General features: G+C 43.6%; 1 protein-coding gene across 1 annotated transcript in view; it reads left to right on the top strand.

Annotated features, from left to right (window-relative positions):
- The window catches only part of plppr5b (phospholipid phosphatase related 5b), a gene marked incomplete at both ends in the record, with an annotated part of 52,344 nt that overhangs the window by 8,243 nt on the left and 23,353 nt on the right, over positions 1-20,748 (top strand). The window contains 2 exons of the mRNA XM_084443581.1: positions 2,201-2,333; positions 11,259-11,509. Of these exons, the coding sequence (XP_084299707.1) occupies positions 2,201-2,333; positions 11,259-11,509 (384 nt within the window). The remainder of the gene's footprint in view (positions 1-2,200; positions 2,334-11,258; positions 11,510-20,748) is intronic.

Here is a 20,748-nt window from a genome sequence, read left to right as displayed (position 1 = left end):
TGGCTGCACCAGGCTCATTTGAATGTAAATTAGGTACTTCCGTGCAAAATTGCCCCAAATAAGCCTTGCGTCTGACCCACAAAGACCATGAGCTAACTGCCACACGCGGTTAGGGAGGTTCAAATACCAATTTTTTTTTTCTTTCTTTTTTTTTATACCACTTTTGAAAAGCTGGTATTAACTGCAGCAGTCAGCGCACACTCTCCTTCTGTCTCTCCTCAGAACTTGTGAAGTTTGAATGATATTGAATTGATATTGGATGATATTAAGGGAGAAATATACAATAGAGGCAGATTTAAAAATAAGTTCTGCCAGCTGCAATGCACAGAAACAAACAGAACTGATATTTACTGCAAAAAAAGCATGGTCTGTCGTTTTCATTATGATCCAATCTGTGTCCTGAAATATGGAGAAAAGCTTGACACATGGAAATGGTAAATGGTAAATGGACTGCACTTATATAGCACTTTTCCACCTTAGCGGCACTCAAAGCGCTTTACAATGGCCTCTCATTCACCCATTCACACACACACCAATGGCGGTAGCTGCCATGCAAGGTGCTAACCTGCTCATTGGGAGTCTTGCTGAAGGACACTTCGATATGTGGACAGTCGGAGCTGGGATTCGAACCCTTCGATCACTGAACGACCCGCTCTACCAACTGAGCTACAGCCACCCCGCGAAAGATACGACTATATCCAATATCTTATATCTATATACAATGTGGGAAAACTTCTAAGAAAGTGTGTCATTGCCATCTCGATGATACCATGTGTGACTTATCGGAGGTTTGGTCAATGGTTTGAATCCCAGCTCCTTCTGTTCACATGCCAAAGTGTCCTTGGGCAAGACACTGAACCCCAAATTGCTCCCAATGAGCAGGCTAGCACCTTGCATGGCATCTGGCTGCCATTACGCTGTGAGTGCATGTGTGAATTGGTGAAGGAAAGGCAATTATAAAGCTCATTGTGCAGGTAGGAAAGCACTATATACTGTATGTGCAGTCCATTTCCCACTCCCAAAGTACCACATATTTTCAAAACAAATGTTTATTTTAATATATTATATTCTCCAAATATCATAACATCTGTAATGAATACTGAACAAACAGTATAACCTTTTTGAACAAATTCCAGTATTTGAGGGTATACTTGGGGGCACTTTGGGGTATTTTGGGCTACTTTGTGGTATATTTCCAGGCACTTTGGGGTATACTTTGAGGTACTTTGTGGTTCTTTGTGGTATTTGAGGGTATACTTTGGGGTATTTTGGGGTACTTTGGGGTATATTACAGGCACGTTGGGGTATTTTGTGGTATTTTGGGTTATTTTGGGGTATACTTGGGGCACTTTGGGGTATTTGGGGCACTGCGTATGTGTGAGATCCACTATTTCAACCATGCTAGTTAACCATGTCAAGCTCTGGCTTTAGGTTTGCAGACATGCATAGAGCCACACGCACACACACACACACACACACACCTGTGTTTGTCAGGAATATGAACTGAGTCTGACAGAGTCTGTGTGTGTATTGAGAGCAGCTGGTGCAGATAGTTCCCGTCTTGAAGGCGGTCAGGTCCCTCCATCGGATTAGCTAACCACGTGGCGGCGCTGAGGGAAACAGCTACCAGCCACACCCCCCTGATGCACACCACCACCCACCTCACCTCACCACAGGATTCTAAGTCATTTATACTCTCTCTCTCCATCTCTCTCTTTATCTCTATCTATCTATCTATCTATCTATCTATCTATCTATCTATCTATCTATCTATCTATCTATCTATCTATCTATCTATCTATCTATCTATCTATCTATCTATCTATCTATCTATCTATCTATCTATCTATCTATCTATCCATCTCCCCCCTCTCTCTCCTTCTCTCTCTCTCCCTCTCTCTCTTGGCTGTGGCTCAGGAGGTAGAGCGGGTCGTCCGATGAGTGTGTTTCGAATCCTGGCTCCTCCTGTCCACATGTTGAAGTGTCCTTGGGTAAGACACTGAACCCCAAATTGCTTCCAGCTGCTCGCCTAGCACCTTGCATGGCAGCTGCCACCATTGGTGTGTGAATGTATGTGTGAATGACAGGCCATTGTAAAGCACTTTGGATAAAAGCACTATATAAGTACAGTCAATTTACCATCTCTCTCTCCATCTCTCTCTCTCTCTCTCTCTCTCTCCATCTCTCTCTCTTTCTCTAGATTACCGTCACAGAGACAGTGCTGTTCCTGGCTCAGTACACATCCAAACAGTTTGAGCGCTCTGAGAAGACTGTCCAGACGGGGGACTGCTGTTACCTCAACCCCCTGGTGAGACGGACCTTCCGCTTCCTCGGTGAGTCGCCGGCCCGGTCAGCACTACCATGGTTACCGACCGCCATCAAAGGCCGCATCTCGGCACGGGTGCGGCCGGTCCACATTCTGCACGGCTCTGATGTTAGGTGCTCTGATGTTAGGTTGCGCGACAGTCCGAACGTTTATGTGTATTCTGGGAAATGTGCAAGAAGACTTTAAAAGAGGCCTATTGTCATGGTACAGGACTTGCCTTTACTGTACTCTGCACCGCCCCCTAAAGACAGATTCACACACAACCTCCCAGATGGTTTTAATCGGTTTTAAAACCAAATTCGATTGTTTTATGGCAGCCATTTCCAAGGCAGCCATTTCAGGTCTCTCATAACATGCCAGTTTGCCCCACATGTCCCCCGTCATCACCCCCGTACAGCAACACGCGTCCCCGAGGCCACCGATGCCGCTGAGCATGGATGCCACCACAGAGCGTCCTCCGTAGTGTTCTCCCTCTCATCCTGAGGCCTAGGAAGAGGATTAGAGGCTTGATCCCTGAGAGAGCCTCCCCTAACCCCCCCCTCCCCCGGCTAAACCCTCCATTTACACTTCCACACTATTCACAAGCCTGATAAATGGTTAGAGCCTAAAACCTAAAACTGTGGGCTCGTTCGTCAGTAGTGGAGTGGCTTCATTTACAATGAGGCCATGTTGTCATCCAGTTGACGGCTAAACCACTGTTATTACCAAGTTTTTTTCTATACAGTACACTAAACTGGGAAATTCTTTCTCTGTTGAGCACTGATGGTGTGTGTGTGTCTGTGTGTGTGTTCTGCTTGCCTGGCGGTCGCTAACCTTGGTCCTGGGGTTTGTGGGAACATGAGTTGATAAGAGGAGAGGATTAGAGCCAGAGGGATTTGAAGGCATTAGCCAGTGGTGAAGTGGTTTTAGCCAATGGGATCAGGTGTTGAACTGGAATATGACTTTCACCTGAGACACCTCAGAGCAGACTGCAACATATACAGTATGCTAAAGAATGTTAGGCCACGGATAACACACGCACACACACACATACACACACACAGTTGTCTATTTCCATAATAACTTACGTTGAGATGAACTTTGGGAAAGGTTTATAATATATTATTATAATATATATAATATATTATAATAATAATTAGAAGGCCAGCATGTGAAGACCTGCCTCGCTCAACAACTCCGCCTTTTTCTTCCCCCCGTTCGCTTTCAAGTCCCCGCATGGCTCCGCCCCCTCCCGCTCCGTGATGTGGAGGCGAAGTTGCTCGTGAACGCTCCGCCTCTCGAGGGGAAGGTGTGTGGCGCTACGAAGCTGGAAGCTCAGCGAGATAAAAGTACCTGACTGTTTCCCCGGTTTCCCAGTGTTCAAGGAGAAGCCCGTCACACAGAGGAAATCATTACTGTATGTCTCCGCTGATTCGACACCTGCAGTCCCAAGCTGCTGGAATTTATAATTTTTAATTTGATTTGGTTATTTCCCAGCAGGCAGCTGGACGTAGGCCTCTCGGGTCTTCGGAGTCACAGGAAGTGCTGGCTACCGTCCCGGCCCAGCTCCCAACACTTGATTCACTCAGAAAAATAAGGGTGAAACAAGTACAGTATGTGTTTGATTGTGTGTGTGTTGTGTGAGCTTGTGTGTGTGTCCTCAAGTTCAACCCCTAGATACCAGGTACCCCCAGATACTACTTTACATTAGACTAATCCACACTTCACATCTGTTTGGCCAACATGTGTGTGTGTGTGTGTGTGTTTATGTGTGTGTGTGTGTGTGTGTGTGTGTTTGTGTGTGTGTGTGTGTGTGTGTGTGTGTATGAGAGAGATAGAGAGAGAGAGAGAGACACACACAGTGATATCAGTGCGGCCGGTACTTCTGATCTCATGCCAGAACTCAGTCTGAAGCGGAGCAGAGCTAGTCAGCATCAAAGTTATCAAAGCCACCCCCACCCCACAATAAATGTGAGCAACGCTCAGTGAAAGAGATGGCCTTTGCAGTTCCCCTGACGACTGTGAACCAGGGGCAAATTGAATTACGTTCCTGTTCCCTAATAAGAGGCGTCAGTCTAGCCTGCCAGGAGAGCTTTCTTTCTGATTCAACAGATCAATCAATCAATCAATCAATCAATCAATCAAAGCTTTATTTGTATAGCGCATTTCATTCCCAGAGGCAACACAATGCGCTTTACAGAGAACAAGGGAGGTGGGCATACGACCCACTCAACATATTCCAGAGGGAAGCAAAAAAACAGTAATCACCCGGGGGCCAGATAAGTGAGCTGTAAAAATTCTTCCCTGACCCCTCTCAACAAGGCGATCGAGCAAGCTCCAGGAGTATGTTTGTCTACCGGATAAGAACATTTATAAAGCAATACATTACATTAAATTACATTTCAGAGTAAGAGAGGCTAAAAAGCATCATAGGAGAGAGAACATTCTACGGACATGCTACGACATCCACAGCAGACACGGGGGTATCTATCGGACTCCGGGAGGTCTGCTGGTGACAGTGGGGCATCCACTGGACCTGGTTAGAAGATAGGAGGGAGAGAGAGAGGCACTAGGGAGAGGGAAGGCAGAACAGGGTTAGTAGCACATAGAGCCATACAGACCACACAGATATTGAAACAGGCAACCTGGGGCAAGCTCCTGGAATATATTTGTCTAATGGCTAAGAACATTTAAAGAACAATAAATTACATTAAATTTAATTTTCAGAGCAAGAAAGGCTAAGAGCATCAGGTCCAGGCCTAAGCCGGATGTGGACTGATGTGTGTACGTGTGTGTGTGTGTACTAAATACTACGATATCCACAGCTCCACAGATGACAATGGACCTGATTAGAGGATAGGAGGGAGAGAGAGAGGCACTAGGGGAGGCAGAAAACGGTTAGTAGCACACTGAGCCATTGAAGCAACACAGCTATCAGAACAGAACAAGCCTGTTTCAGGATAACCAGCTTCTGTACACTACTTGATATACATACAGTGCATAGCAGGATAAATACCAATGTATACAGAGGATTCACAGGTAGGTTTGAGGCTGCCTTTCTGTGTCTCAAGGTCCTAGCTAGTGATTGTACGCTAGGTCGAAAAGGTACGTCTTGAGGTCTCGCTTGTAGACCTCCGTTGTTTCGGCCCTTCTTAGGCACTCAAACAGTTGGAGGTTTTGGTAATAAGCCTTGCCCAAGATGAGTGCAATTGGTTTAAAGTAATGTTTTAAATTAATAATTAAAGTAATGTCGTAAAGTAGTGTTTTTTCCCCTTATCTCCAAATGGTAATGAGTGCAGCCAGACATTTCTCCAGCGCTGGCACAGCATCAACGTGTGGAGATAGGTCTGGCCGTGCGAGACTAACCTTCTCCTAGCTTCAAACCAGCTTCTAGACCCACCGACGTGGTCGTTTCCACCCACACGTTCCCCTGACTCTGGTCGCGGAGTGGACCACAGCCATTCTAGTCAAGGATGGTGTTCCCACCAGACTGCGCTGCGGCATGTTTCAGAAGCGTCCCGGAACCGGCCTCTCCGCAGAGCTCCTGTAGAAACAGACAGCAGGTGTCTCCGGGATGCATCAAATAGTAGTTGAGGAAATGTGTTGTTAGGTCCCGCCCCCTCGCAGCCCTGCAGAATACGGTATCAAACAAAACGCTCGCTCCTGAAACGCAACCAGCAGGGGTCAAAGCCGGGCGGGGGCTGGAATAAAACCTCGACCTAGTTCGGAATGCCACGCAAATGGAGTGATTGGAAGCTGAGGCGTATGAGTGGGCGGGCGCCGGGCCGAGTGGTGACCGCCCCGTTACGGAGCGTCTTTTACACGGCGTGTAGCACCCGATAATGTAATAATCAACCGATAATGTAATAACGCCTGATAATGTAATAAAAGTTTGACTTAAGTCCATCGAAAATGTAATAAAACCTGATAATGTAATAACTTAACCAATAATGTAATAAAATGTCCTGACTGATAATGTAATACCATTTTTCTGATAATGTAATACCTTATTACATTATTGGTCAAGTTATTACATTATCAGGTGGGTCTTTTTTTTTCAAAACTGGTAATGTAATACTTGACTGATAATGTAATAATTTAAAAAGTGAATGAATAATACTGTTAGGGTACTTTGTGGTATACTTTAGCGTACTTTGTGGTACTTGTGGTATACTTTGGTGTGTCTCATGATACATTGCAGTATACTTTGGGGTGCTTTGAGGTACTTTGTGGTATACTTTGGGGTACTCTGTGGTATACTTTTCAGTACTTTGCAGTACTTTGTGGTATACTTTGGGGTACACAGCAATACTTTGCAGTACTCTGCAGTATACTTTGGGGTACTTTGAGGTACTCTGCGGAATACTTTGAGGTACTTTGTGGTGTGCTTTGGAGTACTTTGCGGTACTTAGTGGTATACTTTGGGGTACTTTGTAGTACTTTGCAGTACTTTGCAGTACTTTGTGGTATACTTTGGGGTACTTTGAGGTACTTTGCGGTACTCTGCGGAATACTTTGAGGTACTTTGTGGTGTGCTTTGGAGTACTTTGCGGTACTAAGTGGTATACTTTGGGGTACTTTGTAGTACTTTGCAGTACTTTGTGGTATACTTGGGGTACACAGCAATACTTTGCAGTACTCTGCAGTATACTTTGGGGTACTTTGAGGTACTTTGCGGTACTCTGCAGAATACTTTGAGGTACTTTGTGGTGTGCTTTGGAGTACTTTGCGGTACTTAGTGGTATACTTTGGGGTACTTTGTAGTACTTTGCAGTACTTTGCAGTAAACTTTGGGTACTTTGCAGTATACTTTGGGGTACTTTGTGGTATACATTGAGGTACTACTTTGCTGTATACTTTGGGGTACTTTGCTGTATACTTCGGGGTACTTTGGTATTTTGCAATATTTTGCAGTACTTTGCGCTTTACTTTGGAGTACTTTGCGGTACTTTGTGGTATACTTTGGAGTACTTTGAGGTACTTGGTGATTAGTAGGGCCCTTCAAAAAGGGGTTCAGTATTTTATCTTAACCTATATAGTAAGAGACAGGATTTAATTTAAGACATAGATTTAATAATATGAATTGAAAGCAAAGTGTATGAGGCAAATTATGTGAGGCTGCTGTTCATCAACTATAGTTAAGAGCTGCTATCCATTGACTAGATTTCAGATTGCAATACCATACCAACTTCTTATTAGCATGAACTACCCTTTATCCTCACGTCACCTACCTCTCCAGAGCACATGAGACAAATGGATGGAAGTGAGGTCTGAAGATGTTTATGGGGAAAACCAATGAGGTGCACACAATAACTGACATTCAGTGCCACATTGCCCGTTTGTTTATCCAAACTTTATATCATGTTATTCCAGTTTTTCGGATAGCCATAGATGTTTTAAAAATCATAATTACACTAGCCTACACAGGCATTACATTAATGAGGACAGAATTAGTGAGGACAGAATTTAAGGTAGGCCTACTCTATAAATCCAGACAGTACCAGCACCTTCAGGCCAGATTTGTGGACAAGCCCATCCTGAAGCTAATCAAGGATGTCCAGACCAGACACCAGATTGATCTTGTAGATATGAATAGATTGAAAGTATGGTATGGCAAAGCCACATAAAGATATATTCTAATGGTGCCAGACATCTTCAGTAGATATTTCTGGCTTAAGCAGCTGACAGGGAAAGGTAGCAATGAAATAGCCAAACAAACAACCACATTTATATTAAACATGGTCCTCATACAGTAATCCAAAATGACCAAGGTGCTGAGGGAACTCATGCAGTAGCTTAAAGTAAAGATCAATGAAATTTCCCCTTATCATCCACAAAGTCAAAGAAAAGTAGAGAGTATGCATCGAATATTGCATAAAAATATGTTGTATGATCTAGGGAACTTAGAGGGTGAAGGAGTAAACATAGCATATTCAAGTCAAAGTTTTATCGGTAACATGCAACATACCCTGACAATGAGCAGTGATGTTTCCACTAGCTGCTAAATATGTACACTAGGCAAAGTAAAAAGGAGAAACGTACTATACACACCAAACATATAAATATGTAAACCAAGTCCAAAATATAAAATATTTATTAATGGAATGAAATAAAATGAGCTGAGATGACATATTAAATTGGACAGTTCACCTAAATAGAGAAGTATACATATGGATCTAGAGAGAATAAATGTATGTATATTCACGTTTATTTACAGAATGTAGATTTTTATAATCTAGCAGGTATAAATATACAGTGCTGTTGTGCAGAGTATAGTACTGAGTTAAGGACAGAGATGAGCAGAGTGAACTCATTCCGGATGTGGATGGTCTGAAGGTAGAAGCTTCTTCTGAGCCTCTGTGAGTTGATCTTCTTCAGTAGGCAGTACCTGAGCAGAGAGAAGAGGCTGTTGTCCGGGTGGCTGGGATGTTTCAACATTCTCCTGACCTTGGTCCTGCAGCCCCGTGTGTCGATGTCCTGGAGGTGTGGGAGATATGTTCTGCTGACCAAACACTCTCTACAGTGACTTGTCCTGCATGGTGTTGCTTCCATAGCATGTTGGTAGTGTTGATGTTCTCAGTCAGACACCCTCTCAATCATGCATATACAGGAATGTTTGTTGTCCATGTCTGGTGATCTGTACATCAATATACTGTACTTGTAAATACACTGTCTCCACAGGGGTCCTACTGTTGTTCAGGCAATTGGCCGCTCCTGCTTCCTGCTAGTCCACTAGAATCACTTTCATCTTCCTGCTTCCTGCTGTAGTCCACTAGCATCTCCATTATCTTACTGACATTCAGGTGGAGGTTGTTGTCCTGACAACATTTAGTTTGGCATGCCACCTCCTCCAAGTAGGCCTTCTCATTATTGTTGGAGATCAGGCCTACCGCAGCTGTGTCATCAGTGAATTGATAATTGAGCTGGAATTGTAGGTAACTATGCAGTCGTGTTTGTACAGAGGATATGAAACAGCCCAGTGTTGAAGGTGAGAGGGTGACTTTCTCCAGTGTTTAGGGTGAGAGAAGATGATGCCCACTCTCGCCCCCTAAGGTCTGCCGGTCAGGAAGTTGAGGATCCACCTGTGCAGGAAGGGTTTAATCTCCAATCTCCATCCTGCGTTTGGAGATGAGTATGGGGAGTTATGGTATTGCAATCTGAAATATAGTCGATGGACAGCAGCCTCACATAATTTGCCTCATACACTTTGCTTTCAATTCATAGAATTAAATCAGTTCCTGTCTCCTACTATATAGGCTAAGATAAAATACTGAACCCCTTTTTGAAGGGCCCTACTAATCACTAAGTATCTCAAAGTACTCCAAAGTATACCACAAAGTACTCCAAAGTATAGCGCAAAGTACTCCAAAGTATACAGCAAAGTACCCCAAAGTATACAGCAAAGTACCACAAAGTACCCCAAAGCATACTGAAAAGTACCTCTGTATACCACAAATTACCACACATTACTGCAAAGTATAGGTAAGTACCTCAATGTATACCACAAAGTACTTCAAAGTACTCCAAAGTATAACGCAAAGTACCCAAAGCTTACTGCAAAGTACTGCAGAGTACCGCAAAGTACTCCAAAGCAGACCACAAAGTACCTCAAAGTATTCCGCAAAGTACCGCAAAGTACTGCAAAGTACCCCAACGTTTACTGCAAACTACTGCAAAATATCAAAGTACCTCAAAGTACCCCAAAGTATACTGCAAAGTACTGCAAAGTATACCACAGAGTACCCCAACGTATACCACAAGTACCACAAAGTACTCCAAAGCACACCACAAAGTACCTCAAAGTATTCTGCAGAGTACCACAAAGTACCTCAAAGTACCCCGAAGTATACTGCAGAGTACTGAAAAGTATTGCTGTGTACCCCAAAGTATACCACAAAGTACTGCAAAGTACTACAAAGTACCCCAAAGTATACCACTTAGTACCGCAAAGTACTCCAAAGCACACCACAAAGTACCTCAAAGTATTCCGCAGAGTACCGCAAAGTACCTCAAAGTACCCCAAAGTATACTGCAGAGTACTGCAAAGTATTGCTGTGTACCCCAAAGTATACCACAAAGTACTGCAAAGTACTGAAAAGTATACCACAGAGTACCCCAAAGTATACCACAAAGTACCTCAAAGCACCCCAAAGTATACTGCAAAGTATCATGAGACACACCAAAGTATACCACAAGTACCACAGCGTACGCCAAAGTATACCACAAAGTACCCTAACAGTATTATTCATTCACTTTTTAAATTATTACATTATCAGTAAAGTATTACATTACCAGTTTTGAAAAAAAAAAGACCCACCTGATAATGTAATAACTTGACCAATAATGTAATAAGGTATTACATTATCAGAAAAATGGTATTACATTATCAGTCAGGACATTTTATTACATTATTGGTTAAGTTATTACATTATCAGGTTTTATTACATTTTCGATTGACTTAAGTCAAACTTTTATTACATTATCAGGCGTTATTACATTATCGGTTGATTATTACATTATCGGGTGCTACACGGCGTCACACTTTCTGGGAGCGGACATCTGTAGTGAGACAAGGGTGATCCAGGCCCCGCCGGGCCGAGCAGGGACAGACCTTCTACTCTGGGAACGTTGGACGTCTTTGTAAACCATCTATAGAGGGTTTCAACAGGGTTCAACTGCAAAATGAGTCCCTCTCCACCTTTCAGGAGGGTCCATGTTCAACTTCACCAACCCATGTCTCTTTCCCTTCCTTCCTCCCTCCCTCCCTCCCTCCCTCCCTCCCTCCCTCCCTCCCTCCCTCTCTCTCTCTCTCTCTCCCCCCCTCTCTCTCTTCTTCTTTTTCTCTGTCCCTCTCTCTCTCCCTCTCCTTCTCCCTCTCTCTCTCCGTCTCTCTTCCTCACCCTCTCTCTCTCTCTCTCTCTCTCTCTCTCTTTCTCTCTCCCTCTCTCTCCAGGCGTGTACACGTTCGGTCTCTTCACCGTGGACATCTTTGTGAACGCGGGTCAGGTGGTGACGGGGAACCTGGCCCCTCACTTCCTGACGGTGTGCAAGCCCAACTACACGGCGCTGGGCTGCCAGCAGGCGCTGCGCTACATCTCCCACCAGGAGGCCTGCACCGGGAACCAGGACGACATCCTGCGCGCCCGCAAGACCTTCCCCTCCAAGGAGGCGGCACTCAGCGTCTACGCAGCCCTCTACCTGGCGGTGAGCTGGGGGGGGTGATGATGATGATGATGGTGGTGGTGATGATGGTGATGATGATGATGGTAGTGATGATGATGGTGGTGATGATGATGGTGGTGATGATGATGGTGATGATGATGGTGATGGTGATGATGATGATGATGGTGGTGGGGGTGATGTTGATGATGGTGGTGATGATGGTTATGATGATGATGATGATGATGATGGTGATGATGATGGTGGCGATGCTGGGGGTGGTAAAGGTGATGAGGATGATGGTGGTGGTGGTGAGGGTGATGATGACGGGGGTGGGGGTGATGATGATGATTATGATGGTGGTGATGATGATGATGATAATGGTGATGACGTTGGTGGTGATGATGGTGGTAATGATGATGTTGATGGTGGTGGTGGTGATGATGATGGTGGTGATGATGGTGATGAAAATGATGATGATGATGGTGGTGGTGAAGGTGATGATGATGGTGATGATGATGATGAAAATCATTATGGAGTGACATTGTAAGGAGATGTGTCTCTTACTTGATGGGTTGTGAAGGCCCACAATGTGACTGTGAACATGTCTTGTACGTGAGCTGCTTATTGATGGTAGATTAGCCATCTAACTGGCCTCTCAGGCTGTGCCTCTAATTGGTCCAGAGCTCCCAGTGAGCTTCACCGGAGCTCAATGTGCTCTAATTTACTATTCCCTCTCTCCTAAGCACTTTCCTTCCTTCCTTCCTCCACTCAGCATTCAGATCTGCCCCCCCCCCTCTCTCCAGATCTCTGAGGTCTCCTAGAGATCTCTCTCTAGTCTCTGAGCTCTCTTAGAGATCTCTCTCTCCAGGTCTCTGAGCTCTCTTAGAGATCTCCCTCTCTAGTCTCTGAGCTCTCTTAGAGATCTCTCTCTCCAGGTCTCTGAGCTCTCTTAGAGATCTCCCTCTCTAGTCTCTGAGCTCTCCTAGAGATCTCTCTCTCTCCAAGTCTCTGAGCTCTCCTAGAGATCTCTCTCCAGTTCTCTGAGCTCTCTTAGAGATCTCTCTCTCCAGGTCTCTGAGCTGTCCAATGTAGAGAGATCTTCCTCTCCTGGTCTCTGAGCTCTCCTGCTGGATGGCACTCCTGTGGCAGGCTGGTGGTTCAGGTGGCTTCGCTTGTGGAGGCTTTAAACACGCAGATCTGCAGTCACAGCAGTGCTGGGAGCACCGGTGGTATTTATATTCTCTCTGGCCGGGCTCATAAGCCTGTACAGACACACAGCCAGACAGAGGTGGGAGATACACTGCAGTATAGTACATGCTTGCAAGCAGCGCTGGAATCTTGACGTCAGTATACCTGCTACTGTAGCTAGCAGCGCTGGAACAGCTGGTGAATCCACAGCAGCTCTGAGGCAGATCAGAGCCCAACACATGATCCTGGGCTGCTGTCCAACCTTTTAGCTTCACTCCTGTATAGTACATGTGAATAGTATGCTGGAGATTTCTCCATTGTGTGTGTGTGTGTGTGTGTGTGTGTGTATGAGACTAACTACTACTCCACAGTTAGTTTTACCCTTTCTTGATTATGGACTGCACTTATAATAGCACCTTTCTACCTTAACGGATTCTGGGAGATACGACACACAGAGCTTTGTTCAGCAGCGGTCTGTTGGGAAGTCTGTGGATGTGAGAAACAGCTTCATACTCCATGGCAAAGCCTTCTCCTCTTACTAGCACAGTTACTCTTCCACCATAAATATTACACACTGTACATATTATACATCATGCCCCCTTGTATATTTACAGTACATATAAATCAAATTAATATATGTACAGATGTATGGCAAAGACAGTGTTGCTGTTTCATGTATTGCTGTTTTGAATTGCTCAACCTCGGGTCATGACTTCTACACGTAGAAGAGCCAATGTCGGGTTGTAAGTATGTCCTGGCGGTTGTGTCCTGGTGTTGTTGACCTGCAGTTGTCGCTACCCAGAACATCAAAACAAAAGACTATGACACCACTGGTTTTTAAGCGCTCTGGTGGCCTAGTGGTTAAGGAGCTAGTCTGCCATGCTGAAACTGTGAGTTCGAGACCATCAAAACTGGTGTTGTGGGCAGTTTTTTGTCACTGGATGTTATAAAAGCTATGTAAAAATACGTTAACTGTTGGTTGTTTGTCAATTATTGAATTTATGTGCAGTAATTGAACATTTGAAATACTCCTGTTTTAAATTATACCTACAATATGTGTCTCACTAATTACCCATTATATATAGACCCTTTTACTGTAGGTACAAATAATTGTGCGCATTTTGGCATCAAAAGAGTGAACTACGGATGCCACCAGGTCCAGATCAATCAAATACATATATTGACCGGTGTCATTATAGCGATGCATGCGCAATGTCGAAACAGGATGATGACGTTGCACAGATTATGTTATAGACAGTGTGCGCATTTTGGCAACCAAAGAATGTACTACGGATGCCACCAGGTCCATCAGTCAAATGCATCGATTCTATTGACCTGGTGGTGCTATGTCAGTTATTGAATTTGAGCCATCGCCCATAAATAAACGAGTGTGGGTCATATTTGTTTAGACCCTTTTACAGCCTACGTCAGTCCAAATATGTTCACGCAATCTTGAAAGGGCTCCGGTGGCCTAGTTGTTAAGGCGCTAGTCTGCCATGCTGAAACTTTGAGTTCAAAACCCACAAAACGTGTTTTTTTTGTGCGTTGGCTATAAGTCAGCGCAGCTAGGAGAGCCAATGTCCCATTGTCCGGGTGTCCTGGTGTTGTTGACCTGCAGTTCTATGTTGCTACTGTACCACAAGAGGCAGTGGTCCTAGAACATCAAAACACCATTGATTTTCAAGAGCTCCTGTGGCCTAGTGGTTAAGGAGCTTCACGTACAAGTTCAAGGCCCACAAACGTGCGTTCAAAACTTGCGTTGTGGACAGTTTTTTGTCACTGGATGTTATCAAAGCTATGTAAAAATGCGGTTACCTGTTGGTTGTTTGTCAATTATTGAATTTATGTGCAGTAATAAGTAAACAATTAAGTATGCGCATTTTGGCAACAAAAGAATGAACTAAAGATGCCACCAGGTCCAGATCAATCAAATACATCTATTGACCGGTGTCATTATAGCGATGCGTGCGCAATGTCGAAACAGGATGATCACGTTGCACAGAAAAGGGTCTATTATGTTATTGACAGTGTGCGCATTTTGGCAACAATAGAATCAACTACGGATGCCACCAGGTTCATCAGTCGATTCTATTGACCTGGTGATGCTATGTCAGTTATTGAATTTATGTGGTAGAGCCACCGCCCATAAATAAACGAGCGTGGGTCATATTTTTTCATTATAGACCCTTTTACAGCCTTCGTCAGCACAAGTATGCGCGCGCATTCTTGAAACAGAAGCAGGGGGAGACAGACAAATTCAGAGCAAGCCGTATTTTAGTGCAAAGACTAGTATTTTATATACCATCAAGATGTCTGGCTGTTGCGTCTATGGGTGTACAAATCGGCGCACTAGTGGCAAACTTTATTCGCTTCAAGAGGAAACCGGCCTTTTCAGAACTGGAGTCGCCTGTGGCTACAAGCCATTAAGCGTACGGACTGGATCATGGGCAATTTTATAGGGGGGGCAGGGGGGCAAGTGCCTCCCCTGATTGGCCAGCCCAACTCTGCTCAAATTCTTACAAAAAAATAAAATAATTATAACTTTTTTTTTTTACTAATCAGCCAACCTGCTCACAATGGCGAAAAGAGCTATAAAAACAATTGACCACTTCTTCATTAAAAAAAAACTGCCAATGCTAATGAAGAAGCTACCACTCGAAATGACACCGCAGCAGGTGCAATCGCATGCAGAAGTCCTCCAGAGGCTATCGAAGCTAGCACTAGCACTAGCAACATCACCATCGGCGAGGAAGCTAGCACCAGTATGGGCTTAGAATCATGCCATAATTCGAAACTGAAAAAAAACGATGTGAAAGGTTGTAAGTCAGTGTTTGAATGCTTGAACACGGTTTTGCAAGACTGAAAATAAGTTTTGAAGGCTTGCACAATGTTTTGATAGGTTGAAAATAAAATTCCAATCTCTGAAAATGTTGTTTTGTATTTGAGTTTTCCTTTTTCACAGCTGCAACACTCCTTTTTCAACCATTCAAAGTTACTTTTTCTGAGATTTGGCCACACACTTGCAAGGTTGGGAGTCATGTCATTTTTAGCAGCGTTCTTCCGCAAACGGTTTTGAAAAAACGGTGGACTTGAAACTCCACAGCAGCAGTCTGAAAATTGTGTGACAGTAGGGGGCGCTGTTGCACATGTTCTGCATGGATGGCTTAGCTGGCCTAGCTCGCGTTTCACAAACGCGGAAGAAGGCTTTTATAGCCGAAACGCGTATGTGGGGGCCTAGGGGGATGCTCTGAATCTCTTCAGACGCCTGAGTGAACCATGTCGGGTTGTTGGAGATCTCTATACCCAGATAGCCTACTTGAAGATGCACGCAATTCAACACTTTCCCCTTACTCTTGTCCAGGTAAGATAGTACAGTGTGGAGGATGTGGGGAATAGCATTCTCTGTGGATCTGCTGGGTCTGTATGGGAACTGTAGGGGTCAAATGTGCTGGGCAGTGAGGAGTAGGCTAAATGTGGTCCTTTGCCAGCTTCTCAAAGCCCTTCATCACCACTATCCTAATCCTATCTGTAGGCCTAATCCTATCACCACCACCGATATACTAACAAATATCCTCATTCTTTTCACAATTATTATCATAGGCACAATCGTAGGCCTATTGAAGACTATGCATCTGTTTCCGTAGGCCTATATGCTGGAGAAAGGGAGAGGAGTAGGCTACTCTGAGGACAACTTACCCTTAAAACCCAGAATAATGTCTAAGTCAAACTATTGTGGTGAACCTATACCTGGGCAGAGTTTTTTATTAGACCTTTATTTAACCAGGTAAGCTTATTGAGATAAATAATCTCTTTTTCAAAAGCGACCTGACCAAGAGGCAGCAAATTACAATACAAAAGGTTACAATACAATTAGCATACATACGAATAAATAAAATAAGCTCAAGTTAGAAGTATAACAACTGATTTAAAAGCAGTGACAAACCCCAATACCTTCAAGTTCCTTATCCTTGAGAATGTCAACAAAACTGTCAAACGGGATCAGTTCAGGCAATTTTAAGTCAGCTTGCAAGGAATTCCATGCAGAGGGAGCAGCATAGCGAAATGCCTTTTTCCCCAGTTCTGTGAACACTCAAGGGACAGTCAGTGTAAAGATGTCAGATGATCGTAAGATGTAGTGTCCTTGATTCCTAATTAGGTAGTTTCCTAGATAGGACGGGACAACACCAAAGAGAGCTTTATAAATAAAAGTCAACCAATGAGTGTATCTCCTATCAATCAAAGATGACCTTTCTGCTTTTTTATACAAAGTGCAATGATGGGTCAGATTTTTACAACCAGTGACAAACCGCAAAGCACAGTGATTCACAGTGTCCAGAGAACGTAAACAGATGGCTGGAGCGTGCATGTACAGTATGTCACCATAATCAAGCAGTGGCAGAAAAGTTGTTGACACAAGATATTTCCTAGCTCTATTAGAGAAACAAGATCTGTTCCTAAAATAAAAGCCCGATTTTACCTTGAGTTTAGAGACTAGACTTGAAATATGGGACTTGAACGTGAGGTGTTGATCGACATGGAAGCCCAAATACTTATAAGACGAAACCAGCTCAATGGCTGTTCCTTGGCAACTTAAAACAGGGAGATTTTGTGACACAGTAGCCCTAGAAAACATCATGAATTTCGTCTTATCTATGTTCAAAACCAGCTTCAGCCTTTGCAGACGAGACTGAACCACATCAAAGGCAGACTGTAAAAGAGCAAAAGCTTGCACAGCACATGGTGCAAAACAATAAATAATCGTGTCGTCGGCATAAAAATGATACAGGGCATCAGACAAATCATTACACAGATCATTTTTGTAGATTGAAAACAAAATGGGCCCCAACACTGAACCTTGTGGTACCCCCTTCGGAACCATTAAAAATGTCGATGAGGTCCCGGCCATTTGGACACACTGTGATCGATTCATTAGATAGTTTCTGAACCAGGAAACTGCATGCCAATTTTGTGCAATCTATCAACCAGGATATTATGATCTACAGTGTCAAATGCCTTTGATAAATCTAGAAATAAGGCTACACACACTTTCTTTAAGTCCAGTGCTTCCATGATGTCATTTAAGACCTTAAGGGCTGCAGAAACCGTGCTGTGCTTTTTTCTGAAGCCAGATTGGTGTCTCGATAAGATGCCATTTTTCTCAAGGAAATCTTTTAATTGATTGCTGACAAGCCTTTCAAAGACCTTTGCTAAAATGCACAGCTTCGAGATTGGCCTGTAGTTGTTCACCTTTGAGGGATCCCCCCCTTTTAACAGGGGTAAAACAAAGGCAGACTTCCACGTGAGTGGGACCCCACTATTAAGAAGACTGAGATTAAACAAAACTGATAAAGGCTCAGCAATGAAGTCTGCAGCCAATTTGAGAAAGTGGGGTTCAAGCTGATCAGGACCTGCAGATTTCTTGGGATCCAGCTGTTTCAACTCTCTTAGTACATCAGCAGCAGATATAGGAAGAAACTGAAATGGGGCTTCCACATTTTCATTACCGACAGGCAAGGCCAAAATGTCCATTTTGAACAAGAAAATCAGGACTGTTTGACTTTTTACCAGACTCAAATAAAAAGCCTGCGGAAATAAAATGCTCATTAAAATAATTCAATATCCAGACTTATCAGTTATCATACACAAACCTTTGTTTAAAAAGGTGGTTCGGTGGAGGAAACCTGGCCAGAAAGAGAATGGATCACCTTCCAAAACTTTTTGGGATCATTTAAGTTCTTACTAGTTTCCGAAAGATAGTACTCTGCTTTTGCTCTCTTTATAGCCTGTGTACAGCAGTTTCTGAGCTGTCTAAAGTGGAGCCAATCAGCATCTGTTTTGCTTTGTCTTGCTCTGGCCCATGCAATATTTCTGTCTCTAAGAAGACCATTTAGCTCAGGAGAAAACCATGGATTATTGCGACCTTTTACACGCAATTTATGAAAAGAAGCATGTTTATTCACAATGTTTTGGAAACCATCGTAAAATAATTTCCAGGCCAGTTCCACTTCACCAACAAGATTAAGTCTATTCCAATCAAAATGATAAAGATCATGAAAGAAGGCTTGTTCACAAAAACGTTTGAGGTCTCTTTTGATAAGCAATCGGGGCTTGGTTTTAGGGAGCTTAGCCTGCCTTACAGTTGCAATGACACAATTGTCACTCAAAGGTGCCTATATCAGAGTATTTGTGTGGAGCATTTGTTAAAATCAGGTCAAGCAATGATGACTTCTCAGGACATTTAGCATTTGGGCGCGTTATCGCCTCGACTAATTGCGTCAAATTAAAAGAGTCACACACCGATTTAAGGTTATCTGATGCTGAAGTCAACCAATCGCAATTTAAGTCCCTCACTCGCAGTAGCTCATTTGAGCCAAAAGTAGATAAGTAATGAGCTAATGAGGATAGGGCTTCAGCACAAGCAGAGGGTGGCCTGTAGCATCCAATAATATTAATAAATTGACCCTGAGCAAGATCTAGTTTTACGGCCTGTAGCACCCGATAATGTAATAATTAACGGATAATGTAATAACGCCTGATAATGTAATAAAAGTTTGACTTAACTCAATCGAAAATGTAATAAAACCTGATAATGTAATAACTTAACCAATAATGTAATAGAATTCCCTGACTGATAATGTAATACCATTTTTCTGATAATGTAATACCTTATTACATTATTGGTCAAGTTATTACATTATCAGGTGGGTCTTTTTTTTCAAAACTGGTAACGTAATACTTGACTGATAATGTAATAATCTAAAAAAGCCAATGAATAATACTGTTAGGGTCCTTTGTGGTATACTTTGGCGTACTTTGTGGTACTTGTGTATACTTTAGTGTGTCTTATGATACTTTGCAGTATACTTTGGGGTGCTTTGAGGTACTTTGTGGTATACTTTGGGCTACTCTGGTATACTTTGCAGTACTTTGTGGTATACATTGAGGTACTTACCCATACTTTGCAGTAATGTGTGGTAATTTGTGGTACTTTGTGGTATACGGAGATACTTTGCAGTATGCTTTGGAGTACTTTGCAGTACTTTGTGGTATACTTTGGGGTCCTTTGCGGTACTACATGGTATACTTTGGGGTACTTTGCTGTACACTTGGGGGACTTTGCTGTATACTTTGGGGTACTTTGTGGTATTTTGCAGTACTTTGTGCTATTCTTTGGAGTACTTTGTGGTATACTTTGGAGTATTTTGAGGTACTTTGTGGTATACTTTAGAGTGAGGTACTTAGTGATTAGTAAGGCCCTTCAAAAATGGGTTCAGTATTTTATCTTAGCCTATATAGTAGGAGACAGGAACTGATGAATTGAAAGCAAAGTGTATGAGGCAAATTATTTGAGGCTGCTGTTCATCAACTATAGTTAAGAGCTGCTATCCATCGACTATATTTTTAGATTGCAATACCATAACTCCCCCATATCCATCCATCATCCATCCATCCATCTTCATCCGCTTATCTGGGGTCGGGTCGCGGAGGCAGCAGTTCCAGCAGGGGGCCCCAGACATCCCTTTCCCTAGCAGCATCAACCAGCTCTGCCTGGGGAATCTTTAGCCGCTCACAGGCCAGTGAGATGTAGTCGGAGATGTAGTCCCGCCACTTAGTCCTGGGTCTACCCCGTGCAGACCTGCAAACTTGTCACCTTTTGGCTACAACCACCTTTTTTATGTTAACCATGGTAGTTTCAGTGAATCTAGAGGGTTTTAGTTTTGTATGTCGTCACCTTTTTCACGACTCCAGAGTTTGCAGGTCTGCCCGTGGCCTCCTCCCAGCCGGACACGCCTGGAACACCTCCCAGGAGGCATCCAAACTACTGTAGGTGCCCGAACCACCTCAACTGGCTCCTTTCAACGCAAAGGAGCAGCGGCTCTACTCTGAGTCTCTCCTGGATGACTGAACTTCTCACCCAATCTCTCAGGGAGACCCCAGCCACCCTCTGGAGAAAACTAATTTCGGTCACTTGTATCCGTGATCTCGTTCTTTCGGTCATGACCCATCCTTCATGACCATAGGTGAGGGTGGGGACGAAGATAGACCAGTAGATCGAGAGCTTTGCCTTTTGGCTCAGCTCTCTTTTCATCACA

This window comes from Borostomias antarcticus (assembly GCF_949987555.1).
Source record: "Borostomias antarcticus genome assembly, chromosome: 9".
In the NCBI taxonomy this organism is placed as follows: domain Eukaryota; kingdom Metazoa; phylum Chordata; class Actinopteri; order Stomiiformes; family Stomiidae; genus Borostomias; species Borostomias antarcticus.
Note: the sequence above shows the minus strand (reverse complement) of the source record. Positions and strands in the feature narration are given on the sequence as shown.